The following is a 13,843-nucleotide window of genomic DNA, read 5'->3' on the forward strand; positions in this document are numbered from 1 at the left end:
GCGCAGGCTCAGCAGCCATGGCTCACGGGCCCAGCCGCTCCGCGGCATGTGGGATCTTCCCGGACCGGGGCACGAACCTGCGTCCCCTGCATCGGCAGGCGGACTCTCAACCACTGCGCCACCAGGGAAGCCCCCTCCTTTAGCCTCTTTTAAGGTTTTCTAGAGACAATTTTTTTTTTCCTAAGTTTTCTTTTGTCTGTGAATGTCTTTATTTCTCCTTCATTCCTTGAGGATAGTTTTGCCAGATATGGAATCTGGTTGGCAGTTCTTTTCCTCAAGCACTTGTAATGTGTGCCACTTCCCCCGGCCTCTGTGGCTCAGAGGAGAAACCCACTGTCAGTTGAGTTGGTGTTGCCTTTTCCTTCACGTGTCCTTTCTTTACAGCTGCTCCAAAATACTTTCTTCGTCTTTAGTTTCCACAAGTTCAATTACGCTGTGTCTTGGCCTGGAGTTTTTGGGTGTAGCCTATTTGGGGTTCACTCAGTTTCTTGAAATCAGTGGGTTTATATGTTTTGCCATGTTTGGGAAGTTTTCAGCCATTATTTCCTTAAATATTGTTTCAGCCCTACTCACTTTCTTTCCTGGGACTCCAGTGATACGAATATTGGATCTTTTGTTATTCTCCCACAGGTCCCTGAGGCTCTGTCCATTTTATTTTCTTCAGTATATTTTCTCTGTTGTTCAGATTGGGTAAATTCTGTTTATCTGTCTGCAAGGTCACTGATTCTGTCCTCTGTCGTCTCTACTTTACTGTTGAGACTAGTGAGTTTTAAAGTCTGTTACTCTGTTCTGTAGTTCTATATTTGATTCCTTTTATGACTCCTTTGCTGACTTTTTTTTTTCCAATTCTCGTTTATTTCAGGAGACTCTGTGATCGCCTGCGGAGCCATGTTTTTGACACTTGTTTTAAAGCCCCTTGTCGGACAATTCCAATGTCTTGGTGTCAGTCGATTCTCTTTTCTCATTAAAGTCATGGTTTTCTTGCTTCTGGTTATGGTAGGCGATCTTTGCTTGCTTCCCGGTCATTGTGGCTCTTATGTTAGGTGAGTCTGGGTGCTACTTAAGTTTCTTTGTCATCGTCAGCAGTCTCCCTGCTGAGGTCCTGCCTGCAGGTCCTGGCCACTCTGTGGACTGTGGCTCCAGCGACAGTGTCATGTCCAGAGCCTCATGGTACCATTTTGTTGTACTTGGTATGCCTGGTGCCTCTGGGCTTCCCGCCGTCCCTGCGGGCGCTGCTTTAGGAGGCGGAAGGAGCGCCTCTGGGTGGGGTGGGATTCTCTGTGGTGGCCGCCCCTGCCTCTGGGGGATGCAGAGTGTTTCCTGGGCTGCCCGTCGTGCTGAGGTCGCACTGCTGGACTCCCCTGGCGCCCGGTGATGAGGGGCCTGATGGGGAAGGAGAGCGCTTCCAGGTTGGGTGCCCTGTGGAGGTGGGTGTGGGGCTTCCTGTCACTCCCTCGCTGCTTCTGCCAGGCTGGCCTGGTGTAGTGGGTGGGACTCCCCTTCCACCTGGAGCAGGAATGAGCCCGCTTGGCTTGCCTTCCGTTTCCAGGCTGGGGGTCAGGAAGTACCAGGCCTGGGTCACCTTTTGTTGAGGGGGGGGTTGTAAGACGCCCTGTTGCAGTGCTTGGCCAGTCCTGGATTCCCAGCCAGCTTGCCTTCCTCGTCCACCTTTCAGAGTTCTCTGCTGGGTAGCCTTTGAGTTCCTTCCAGGGTTTACAGTCGTGCCTGGTAGAGAGGACGGGGAAGGACTAATCTGTGCCGCCTCGTCCTGACTAGGGGCTCCTTCTGGCCGCTTTGCTCTTCCTTTAGCAGTGTCACTGTGATGTTCTCTGGTGTGTGGGTTTCTCCCTCCCTCCCTGCCTCCCTTCCTTCTGCTGGGAAGCATGCATTTTACAAGTATTGGGAAATGCTTGTCCATTACCTGTCGGAATACTGTTTCTGCCCCATATTTTCTCTCCTTTCTCTCTGGGTCTCCAGTCACACTCCTGCGACACTAAGCGGTGTTTGTCGTTTACCTTCTGTTGCTGTGTTTTCTCTCCTCTGTGTGTAATGTGCTATTCAGCAATCCAGTGTGGAAATTCAGTTTAGTTACTGTATTTTTCTGCTCTGGAATTCCTACTTGGTTCTTTTTCAAATCTGCCAAGTTCTTTTGTCTTTTTTTAAAAAATAATTTCCACTTTTCTGCCAGAATCCTTAGTCTTATCTTTTTTCGTTTCATTGTTTTAAGCATGGTCATTGAACGTCTGGCTGATACCTCCGGTTAGGGGTCCCGAGGGCCCGTTATTTCATCCTTGGTTTTCAGCCATTTGATTATGCAGTGTGTGGACCTGGTTTCCTTCAAGTTGGTTCCTAAGCCTGTAAATTGGTTTCTTACCAAATACGGGGATATTCTAGGCATTATTTATTCAAATGCTTTTTCTGTACCCATCTCCCTTCTGCAGTAACATAATTACTAAATCTTTCAATGTTGTCCCACAGCTCCCTTAGGCTCTGCCTTTCATTCTGTTTATTTTCCCTCTGCTCTTCAGGTAGATTTCTTCTGTTAGTCTGTCTTCAAGTTCACTGACTCTTTCCTCTGTTGTTTGGTTTGCCTTTTTTTTTTTTTAATTTAACTTAATTTTTATTTCTTTATACAATTTTTAAAGGTTACTTTCCATTTACAATTATTACAAAGTATCAGCTAGATCCCCTGCGTTGCACAACACATCCTTGAGCCTTCGTCACACCCAGTTGTTTTTACCCTCCTCTCCCCCACCACTGGTAACCACTAGTTTGTTCTCTCCATCTGTGAGTCCGCTTCTGTTTTGTTCATCTTTTGAATCTGTCATTGAATTTCTTGTTGATAACGGTATTTTGCAGTTCTGAAGGTTTGGTTTTTTTTTTAATAGTTTTTATTTCTCTGTTAATAACTTATATCTTTCCGTTTGTTTCAAGAGGGCCTCGTGGGGCCTTGTTTTAAAGTCTTCAGTAATTCTAACATCTGGGTCATCTCAGGGTTGGCGTCTGTTGACTCTCTTTTCCCCTGAGAATTGGTCACGCTTTCCTGTCTCTATGTGTTGAGTACTTATGGATTGTGTCCTGGACATTTTTTAAAAATTAATTAATTATTTTTGGCTGCATTGGGTCTTGGTTGCTGTGCGTGGGCTTTCTCTAGTTGCAGCGAGCGGGGGCTACTCTTTGTTGCGGTGCACATGCTTCTCACTGCGGTGGCTTCTTTTGTTTCAGAGCACAGGCTCTAGGCGCGCGGGCTTCAGTAGTTGTGGTGTGCGGGCTCAGTAGTTGTGGCTTGTGGGCCCTAGAGCGCAGGCTCAGTAGTTGTGGTGCGAGGGCTTAGTTGCTCCGCGGCATGTGGGACCTTCCCGCATCAGGGCTCGAACCCGTGTCCCCTGCATTGGCAGGCGGATTCTTTTTTTTTCGGTACGCGGGCTTCTCACTGTTGTGGCCTCTCCTGCTGCGGAGCACAGGCTCCGGACGCGCAGGCTCAGCAGCCATGGCTCACGGGCCCAGCCGCTCCGCGGCACGTGGGATCTTCCCGCACCAGGGCACGAACCCGCGTCTCTGCCTCGGCAGGAGGACTCCCAACCACTGCGCCACCAGGGAGCCCCTGCCCTGGACACTTAGAATCTTATGCTGTGAGCCTGTTTCTGCTGAAATCTTTTGGGTGATGCTTGTGTTTTTGGTGCTCTGTTAGCAGCTGGGTGGCAGTAAACCCCGGTAAGTTCAGACCAGAAGTCTGTTTGGCCATGTGTGGGCAGTGGTTCCAAGGTCAGTTCGGTTCTCTGGGTCTGTCACACATGGGCCACTTGGGGTCACCAGGACAGTGTACACGGGTTCAGGATTCCTTATCCACCCCCTCTTCTCTGTGGTCCCCCACCCCCTCTCCCGGGGTTCCCAGGGGTCTCTCTTCCTGGCTTGTTGACTAGAAGCCAAGCCTGTGTGTTTCCCACAACCGAGCCTGCCTCAGCAAAGGGGGGGAAAAGCGCCCGTGGCGCCCACCTATCCCGCCACCGCTGGGATATGGTTTTGTTCTGGAGCTCGCCTGGTGTAGGGGAGGAGAGTCACTGGGCTGTGCCAGGTGGGGCCAGCTGCTGGCTGTTTTCTTTCCCTTCTGTCTGGCATCTCCAGTGAAGGGTGGGGTGCAGGCAGGGCTCCAGAATTAGAAGCCCTCTGTGAGTGCCTGTTTCCACAGCCAGAGTGTATAAGTAAGGGACTTCTCGACGGAGCCCGTCAGCCACCTCTGCAGCCTGTCTAGTGGATTCTCAGGGGTACGGATGTTTCTGCCTGTGAGCCCACAGGACATTCTGGCTTAGTTGGTCTGGGGTGGGGTGGACACTGCCGTGGTTTTGAAGCTCTCAGGTGGTGAGGCTCACTGCCCTGCTGTGTTGTGGAGGCTTGCCGTCCTGGTTTTCCTCAGACTGGGTTGGAACCCGTCTCGGGCTTCAGGTTGGGGTTGGCGCCTACCTGGGAGTCCTTGCCCACCCCCCCACGTGCTGCCACGTCCCCGCCCCCCCCCCCCCCGTGAGTCATGTGGCCTTGGTAGACAGGATGGGACGTGTGACAGCGACAGGAGGAGTGCTTCCTTGGGGGTCTGTTTAGCGAATACAACTGATAACTAATACTCGCGTGAGTTTTGCTGCGCTCCAGGCTCCGCTCGTAGCGTGGTGACTTACACGTACGTTTTGATTCAGTTCTCTCCCAACCCCGGAGACAGGCCTTCGTAGTGTCCATGGTTTGCACTCGAGGCCGGGATTCTGACCGGCCAGGTGAGAGGCGCACCCGGTCAAGGCCAGGCTGACGTGCTCGGGTCCTGTTCTCAGCGCACATGCTGTCCTCTAGCTCCGATCCTCTGTTCACCCGACCAGCTGGCGCCCTGTTCCTTCTTCTGCGTGGAGCGCCGACCCTGTTTTACCTGTAGTCTTGTCCGCATCCTCTAGCCCTTCTCGCGGCCTTCCCAGCAGGCCCGCTTCAGAGTCCTGAGCCTCGAGGGCTGCGGCCACAGCTGCAGGACCGCGCTTGCTTTGTCTCCTGATGTTTCTGCTGAATGACAGTGGCCCTCAGACAGCCGCGCCTCACACCTGTGTCCCCAAGGCAGCGTCCTCAGGCCACTGTCCCACCAGCTCGGTCCGGCTCAGCGCTTGGCGGTGACGCCCACACGGGTCCTTGCGCCGTTGCGGCTGCTGACCGAGGGCCCCTGGGCAGTGGGATGGCCGTGCCCCCGCCCGTGTCGGGAGACGGGAGGGCGAGCGGGGAGGGACGGGTCCCGGCGCTGTCCCCGGAGGTGACCCTGCCTCCCTCCCAGGCTCACTTCCCAGCCAGCTGCGTCCGGGTCCTGCCCTGACTCCCGGCGTGGGTCCCCCCTGCTCCCTGCCGACGGAGAAGGTGGCCCCCTGTGCTGAGCGAGCGCCGTCCGCGCTCCTGGGTGGGGTCACCTCGAGGTGTGGCCTGAGTGTGGGCGCCGCGGGGGTGGCCGGGGTGGGGGTGGGGCGGAGTGAGAGAGCAGAGACCCGGGCTCAGCCCCAGGCCGCACGGCCGAGCGAGTCGCACGGAGGTCTGGTTTCCCGGTGCATCTGAACCTGACGTTTACACTGGACTGTAGTCTATCAGGTGTGCAGCAGCGTTATGTCTAAAAGACATACACGGCTTCGTTAAAAACACTCTGTTGGGGACTTCCCTCATGGCGCCGTGGTTAAGAATCCGCCTGCCAGTGCAGGGGACACGGGTTCGAGCCCTGGTCCAGGAAGATCCCACATGCCGGGGAGCAACTTAGCTTGTGCGCCACAACTACTGAACCTGCGCTCTAGAGCCTGCAAGCCACAACTATGGAGCCCGCGTGCCACAGCTACTGAAGCCTGTGCGCCTAGAGCCTGTGCTCCACAAGAGAAGCCACTGCAATGAGAAGCCCGCGCACTGCAACGAAGAGTAGCCCCCGCTCGCCGCAACGAGAGAAAGCCCATGTGCAGCAACGAAGACCAATGCAGCCAAAAAAAGAAAAAAAAACCCAAAACACTCTTGCTACGAAATTCCAGTTACATTAGACTGCAGAACACCTTAACAAATATAATAGTAATGACAAAGTTTGAAAACTGCAAGAGTTACTAAAATGGCACACAGACACAAAGTGAGCAAATGCTGTTGGAAAAATGGAGCTCAGAGACTGGCTAGGCGCAGGCTTCCCCCAGACCTTTAACCTGGAGAAAACGCAGTGTCCGCAGAGCGCAGCAAAGTGAGGTGCAGCTGGACTGGACTGCAGAGTCCCCCCTTTGGGGGACAGTGGTTGACAGCTTGCAGAGCAAGCGTGAAGGACAGCGGGGGCGGGGGGGGAGACTGTCGCAGCCGCCGGGAAAGCTCTGCACACACGGCGGGGGTGTGTATGGGAAGCGGTGTAGATGCCGTGGACCACGCTGGGTTCATAGTTGGTTTCTGACTCTCGTGGCCTTGGGCACGTTGCTGACTTTCTCTGTGCCTCGGTTTCCTCATTTGTGACGTAGGGACAGAAGTGTTGATTTGATGGGATCGAGGGGATGCTTGGTGACATGGCTCATATCGTTTTGTGCCGCCCGGTCCAAAGATGCGCAGAGGCTCACGGCTGCGGTTCCGGCCTGGTTGTCGCAGCAGCGGCAGGCCTGGCTCTTTCCTCTAAAGACCTGGCGTCTGGCCTTGAAATCACGGGATTTGACAGCAGACGGGGATGCACCTGGCTCCCTCCCCAGGGCTGGTGCCGGGTGCTCGGTGTGGCCTGGCTGTGCGCGGTCCTGGCCTCCCTTCGGCCCACGAGCCCCCTCCGGCTCCCACACCTGCTCCTTGCTCTCCTGCGTCGGGAGAGATGCTCGTGGGGGTTGGGCGGTGGCGTTGCCCAGTGCTGTGCGTGGCTTGCTCGCCTCTGCTGGTGGAGGAGGGCAGCGCTTGCCGAGTAGCTGGGGTCTCGCACGTGGTTAGTTGCCTGTCGTCGTTCACAGCCCCTCTGTCCGTCGTCTGTGTGCCGTCGGCCCTGAGCCGTGTGTGGAGAGAGTGGGGGTGCCGTCGTGCTCACGCGGCGGTCTCTCCCCCGTGCAGATGACATCCCAGAGGACCTCAGGGACCCCTTCTACATCGACCAGTACGAGCAGGAGCACGTCAAGCCCCCGGTCATCAGGCTGCTGCTGTCCAGCGAGCTGTACTGCCGCGTCTGCGGCCTCATCCTCAGAGGGGACCAGGTGGCCGCTCTGCAGGGACACCAGGCTGTCATCCAGGCCCTGTCCCGGAAAGGGATTTACGTGATGGAGAGTGACGACACCCCCGTGACGGAGCCCGATCTCAGCCACGCGCCCATAAAGATGGTGAGTGGCCTGGGCGGCAGGCGGGGGCGGCTGGTGGGCTGCCGCTGTCCCCCTGCGGCGCAGCAGAGTCACCCCAAACGTTCAGGGTTCGAGAGCACCTTCTCTCCGCGGGCCAGGGGCTGATTTGGAAAGGGGGAGTGAGCAGCTTCCTGTCGGCTTTTTCTCACGGGGAGCAAACTTTTGCACGTGTTGTGCCGTAGAATTGTCGAGCCCACCCTCTTAGGTTGTCTCACGTGTGTCTCCTAAGTATTTTTGTGCCAAAATAAGGAAGTGCCCCTGTCCTCCCCGAGCGTCTCCCCGCAGCTTCCCCGAAAGCCATCCCACCAGCGTGACTCTCCCAGGCTGCTCCAGGTCTACGCCGCTGTGGCACCTCCCACGTGGCTTTAAGCTTCGGCCGTTCTCAGGCGCTCTGCGTTCTGTGGCTTTTCGCTCTTGGCCTTGGTGGATGTGTGTTGTGGATCGAGGGGACGTTACTGGTTCTGGGAAGAAAGGGCTCGAAGGCCTGGCGTGAGCTCAGTGTGCCGGGCCCCTGAGGCCCCAGGGGCCTGTGGTGGTCTTGGGGCCTCAGGCACGTCTCTTGGCCCCTTGTACCTTGGCCCACAGCTGAGCAGTAGGGAAGCCCCGGGCTCTCACGGGGTCGTCAGAGATGAGGAAGTGGGGGTCACGTACAAGTAGAGATCTGAGTGCCTCCTTAGGTGCAGAGGAAGACAGACAACGGAGGCGTTCAGCTGTGGGTCTAGGGAGGGTCTCTGCGTTGACCCGGGGCGGAAAGGCAAGGTTGGGTGACTGACTGCTGCCTCTGCCCCCAGAGCGCCCACATGGCGATGGTGGACGCACTCATGATGGCCTACACCGTGGAGATGATCAGCATTGAGAAGGTGGTGGCCAGCGTCAAGCGCTTCTCCACGTTCAGTGCCTCGAAAGAGCTTCCCTACGACCTTGAGGACGCCATGGTCTTCTGGGTCAACAAGGTGAGCGCTGGGGCCCTGCCCGGAACGGGGGCGAGCGGCATGAGTGGCCGGGGTGCTCCTTGACTGTGGGTCCTCTTCCCCCTGAGAGCAGCACCCTCCTGTGTGTCCTGCTGTGACCCTGGCTAGCAGCGGCCTCGGACGTGTGTCCACTGTGGTTCAGACAGAGGGGAGCAGCACGGGCCTGTAGAAAGCACAGGTGTGCTGGCGGTGCACGTTAATAAATTCCTTTTATTTTTATCTCAAGCACGTACGTGCGTCATGGAGATCTCAGTTTGGAAGGCATTTTGATTAAGGGAAAAATGGTACCTTCCTAAATGCTGTGATTTTCCTTTTATGTTTCGAAGCTTACAAGGTGCCTCTCTATACAGTCTTCATAAAGAATGTTCATTTCTCATGGTGTGTGATTAGAGGATTACCTGACCAAAGCCTTTTGGTCATTAAGCCTCCTCACTGGCCGAAAGGTATTCCATTAGGGACACTTTATTAAGCAGAGGAAATGGAACGTGGAGCAGCTCCTTGCAGAGTTGTATCACATGCAGGAAATTTGGAGTTATTTCCTTACACAGTTTGCACATGTATTCCCTGCCACGTGAGGGCTTTATCAGAGGTGAGGTGAAAGTCTGTGGCCGTGGGATTGGTTGAAGAACGCAGCAGAGCCTGGCAGAGTCCGCGTGCTGCTCCCTTGGACGGCCGCCTCGCCGCGGTGATGCCGCCCTGCTCTCTACTTGGTTTCCTCCCTCGTGTGGGTCCGGGGCAGCGAGTGGATGAGCAGACCGCCTTCACCCTCTGACCCCGCCGTGAGGTGGAGGGCTTTTCCAGGACTCCTGTGGAGCCTCTGGTCCCGGTGGGACTCGGGAGCTGGCCGGTGGCCACGAGGTCGCGTCCCGGTGGCAGCACCTCCTCGTCCTTGTGCCCTGGCTTCACATAGTAGTACATGCGGGAAGCGTCCCACGGGGATTTGGTTAAAAAAATGATGTTCTGAAGTGATATTTCCACGGGAGCCCGGGTGTGATCCGAGCCCGAGCTCCCTTCCTGTGGCCACAGGTTCAGATTTTCTTTTCCTTTTCCTTTAACAACTTGTATTGATTTTTCCCCCTTATCAAAGGAGTGGCATGGTTATTATAGACATTTAGAAAACACGGATGAGCAACAGAAGAAAGCGGAAATTCCCCATGGCCCTGCCACCTGCACACGTAGTGTTCTGCAGTGAAGTGTACTAACTTCCCATAGTTTGTATTTATCTGGGTGTAACCTCCATACTTAAAGGCGCAGTTGGGGTCTTCCAGGCACTTGACCGTAGGCTGAGGTTTGCGTTTGGGGAGATGTGGTGAGTATGGCTCGGGCCATTCTGAGGCCACCCGCCCGCCTGCTGTGGTCTCGACACGTCGGGGCCGAGCTGTCCCCTCCCGCAATAAGCAGCCGTCTCCCTGAGCATCTCGGTGACTTCCACCCACATGTTCCTGGTGGGTAGTGGTTGAGATTAAGCTGAGGTTCATTTTTAAAGGCTTTTGATTAGTTTTTGCCAAATTCTGACCATAAAGACTGTACCGTTTTTCTCATACTGTTTAGTCTGTGTAAGTGTTTTTTCTGCCTGTGTCTTCTCATATACTGGATATTATTAAAAAATACCTGCCGGGCTTCCCTGGTGGCGCAGTGGTTGAGAGTCCGCCTGCCGATGCAGGGGACACAGGTTCGTGCCCCGGTCCAGGAAGATCCCACGTGCTGCGGAGCGGCTGGGCCCGTGAGCCATGGCCTCTGAGCCTGCGCGTCCGGAGCCTGTGCTCCGCAACGGGAGAGGCCACAACAGTGAGAGGCCCGCGTACCGCAAAAAAAAACAAACAAAAAACAAACCTGCCGAGTTGAGAGGTGAAAATTAGCCCCTTTTACTGTTATTGCTTCACTCGCTGATAAAGTTGAAGTTTAAGGAAGAGAGTGTATGTCTGGCTCTCTTTCTCCCTTTTGGGTAATTCGTTTTGGCCAGGGTTCTTTGGGTAGGGGTGGGGGAACGTGCCTTCCCCTTCCTGCCCAGGACCCTCCCGTTTCCAGGGTGTTTGCCGTGTGTTCCTCGGCGCTTCCCGGGTGCTCGTGGCCCGTTTGCCTGGGACTTGGTGGCCGGCCCGGCAGCACCGCTGTGTCTTCTGCCCCCATGTGGTGTCCCCGCCGTGTGGACACCGCCTCCTGACTTGCTGCTGTGACAGGTGTCCCCACCGCTCGGCGTGGTCACGTGGCCGCCTTGGCCAGGTCCGCAGTCGCACCTGACGCTGTGCTGACAGTGTGTGGGTTTGTCACAGCTCGCGCCCCTTCTCGTGCCGCGCTCCATTCTCCCAGGAGTTAATGCTGGCTTCAGCTCTTCATGATCCTTTTTCGCTTGCCCAGCATTTATGTTTTATTCCACGTGCTCCATGTTTCACTGTTTCCTTAGCATCCGTGTGAGTTTCAGTTTCTCAGTTAGGAGGCTTTTCCTTCAGGTGGGTGCTCTGACCTCTGCACCCGCTGCTGTCCTGCAGGGTCTCCCCAGGGTCCCGTCAAGGGCGGGATCCCCGCAGTCGCTCCTTCCGGGGGCTCCTCTCAGGGGAGGATCCTCTGGTGCGGGGTGAGACGTGCTCCCGCCTCTGTGCCTTCGGAGGGTCTCTGCTCACGTGCCTTCCCTGAGCTGTGATGGGACCTTAGCTCCCCGTGGCCTCTCCACTGTGGACGCTGTCACCTGACAGGCTTCCAGCCGGGCCTGGAGACCTTCCCTCCATCCTCACGCTGATGTGTTTTCTCTCCACAGAAAATTGCTGCACGTTTAATGAGGTTTGGGCTCTGGGGAGGTTTGACGTTGGTGAGTTTTCTCTTCAGCGTCAATCTTAGATGTCTAACAAGATCTGAAGTCTCTTGGAAACTCTGTCCCTAGGTTCCATGTTCCCAGGATCGCGGCTGTGTGCGCACACCTGAGGCAGGTGCGAGCCCCCTCACACCCGCCCCAGCCTGCCTTTCTCCTGTGGGGTCTTTCAGGGGGTCGCTTCTCACGCTGGGCTCCGCATGCGGGCGCCCTCATCCCCGTCAGCATCTCTGGATTCGCCGGGCAGGCCTGTCAGGTGCCTCTGAGTTTCTCTTGCTGTGTGGCATCGATCTGGGGCCCGTCCTGCTGCAGACTGGATGGCACGCCGGCCACCTGAGATGCTTAGAGACCCCTCCGCTTGGCACTGGGCCAGCCCAGCTGCTGCCCCGGCCTGTGCGTCGTGTGGGGAGCGCGTCCTTGCAGTGCACCCCCGGCCCTGCTCGGAAAGGCCGCAGCTTACCCTTCCCACACCACGCCCTCTGAACCGGCCCCTCCCTCCTCGGGTGATCAGTCACCCTGGGGGCCCAAGTCGCTCCCTGGGGTTGGGGCCGCCACCGAGCCATCCGCCGGCGTCCTCGCCCTGTGTGAGTGTGGCTGGGTCGTCTCCTCTGTGTTCCGGGAGTTTTCCCGCGAACCATCTTGCTCTGGCTCTTTATTTTTTATGGACGCCCAGCCAGTAGCTTGAGTCTTTTACTAAAAACACTCCCCAGCTTTGCCCAAGCATGTTTTACATACGATAAATGGACCCAGTTCCTTGCGTGTCGACAAGTGACTACATATGTTTAGCGTTCGCAGTCAAGGTAACGTTTCCGTCGTCCAGAAGCCGTTCCTCTGCACTCGTTGCAGTTAGATGGAGTCGCGTGGTAGGTACTCTTCCTGCGTCTTTCACTGACTACCGTGTTTTTGAAGTTGATCCACGTCATCGTGTCCATCAGTAGTTTGGTGCTTTTGAAACTCAGTCGGGTTCCACTGCACGAAGGCACTACAGCTTGTTTATCCGTTCACCTGTAGACGGGCACTCGGGTTGTTTCTGGTTTTGTCTGTTACGCATAGAGCTCCTGGGAACATTTGTGCACAAGTCTTGATGTGCGGATACATTTTCATCTCTTTGAGTAAATACTTAGGAGTGAGTTGCTGGGTCCCATGACGATCAGTTTACCTTTAGAAGAAACTGTCCAAGTGTTCTCTGAAGTGACTGTGCCATCTTAGGCTCCCACTCGCGAGACAGGAGAATTCCAGTGTTCCACGTTCCGCTGACACTTGGTATCGTCAGTCTTCCGGTTTCGGCCGTTTGGGTATGTCATGGGTTTAATTTGCATTTCTTTAATGACTAAAGATGTTTCTGTGTATCTTGTTAGGTGTTCACGTATTTTGCCCAATTTTTAATGAGGTGGTTTGTCTTAATGAGTTTCAAGAATATTTTATGTGTATAAAGATTTAGGGATCCAGTGCTTTCCAAGGTATATATTCTTGTAATGTGTTTTTATTGTTTGGGTGTCAGGATAATGCGGGTGTCAAAAAAAGAGCTGGGAAGTATTCCCTCCTTCATTTTGTGAAACACTTTTTGTATTATTAGTATTACTAGTATTATTTTGTCCTTAAATCTTTGTTGGAGTCACTGGTGAAGCCATCTGGGCCTGGAGTTTTCTTGGAAGGTTTTAATTATGAATTCAGTTTCTTTAGTGTACTTATGAGGTGTTTAGGATTTCTGTTTAATTTTGTGACTTTTAAGGAATTTGTCAATTTTATTTAAATTTTTGACTCTATTGGCATATTCATATTTCTTTATCATCCTTTTAGTGTATTATGATCTGTAGTGATGTCCCCTCTTGTTTCCTGCTCTGTAATTTCTTTTTTTCTTCCCTTTGTTGGTCTGGTTTATCAACTTCATTAATCTTCTAAAAAACCTTCTTTTGGTTTTTGTTGCTTTCTCCAATTTTCTATTTAATTCCTCCTCTTGCTTTTATTATTTTTCTTTCTGTTTATTTTGAATTTATTTTTCTCTCCTTTCTAGTTTGTTAGGGTAGAAGATTAGTTCTTTTACACCTTTCTGCATTTTAACATAAACATTTAAAGTTGATATAAGTAGTGCTTTAGCTGCACTGTGCACATTTTTACGTGTTGTGGTTTTCTTCATTCTCTAAAATATTTTGTTTTAGTTGCGAATTCTCGTTTCAGCAATGGATTATCTAGAAGTTTGTAGTTCAGTTTTCATATGTGTGGAGGTGGGGTGGTTCTAGGTACCTTAGTGTTTTGGTTTCGAATTCTGTCGAGGTCAGAGAGCGTAGTCTGTGTGGTTTCATTTCAGTCCTCTGGATGTATCGAGACCTGTGGTCCACTGCGTGGTCTTACAGAGTGTTCCTTGTGCACTTGAAGAGAAGCCGTGTGTTCTGCTGTTGTCAGGGGAGTACTTTGTGAGTGTCAGTTCAGGTTGGTTTGGGTGTGTTTGCCTCGCTGGAGTCTCAGTCACTCACCCAGGGAGGAGAGTTCATCTCCAGCAGGGATTTTGTCTGTTTAACCTTTTGGTTGTGTCAGATTTTGCTTTGTGTATTTTCAGTCTGTTGTTACATTTATACGTGTTTAGGATTTTTCTGTCCTTTTGTGGTCGTGCAATGTCTCTTTATCACAGGTGACAATCCTTGCCTCCGGCCTTGGCATGGCCAGTGTGTGCACGACTTGTCTTTCTACTTAAAGCGAGTTTCTTACGGGGACCCTGTAGTCCGCCTGGGCCT

The 13,843-nt window shown here is 53.8% G+C and overlaps 1 protein-coding gene across 6 annotated transcripts in view; it reads left to right on the forward strand.

Annotated features, from left to right (window-relative positions):
* The window catches only part of CAMSAP1 (calmodulin regulated spectrin associated protein 1), a 55,857-nt gene that overhangs the window by 10,816 nt on the left and 31,198 nt on the right, over window positions 1-13,843 (forward strand). For all 6 annotated transcript variants that reach the window (XM_027104315.1, XM_027104313.1, XM_027104310.1 and 3 more), the window contains 2 exons: window positions 7,054-7,316; window positions 8,126-8,287. In XM_027104315.1, the coding sequence (XP_026960116.1) occupies window positions 7,054-7,316; window positions 8,126-8,287 (425 nt within the window). The remainder of the gene's footprint in view (window positions 1-7,053; window positions 7,317-8,125; window positions 8,288-13,843) is intronic.

This window comes from Aethalodelphis obliquidens, unplaced genomic scaffold (assembly GCF_003676395.1).
Source record: "Aethalodelphis obliquidens isolate GAN/ISIS:26980383/991018 unplaced genomic scaffold, ASM367639v1 scaffold7, whole genome shotgun sequence".
In the NCBI taxonomy this organism is placed as follows: Eukaryota; Metazoa; Chordata; class Mammalia; order Artiodactyla; family Delphinidae; genus Aethalodelphis; species Aethalodelphis obliquidens.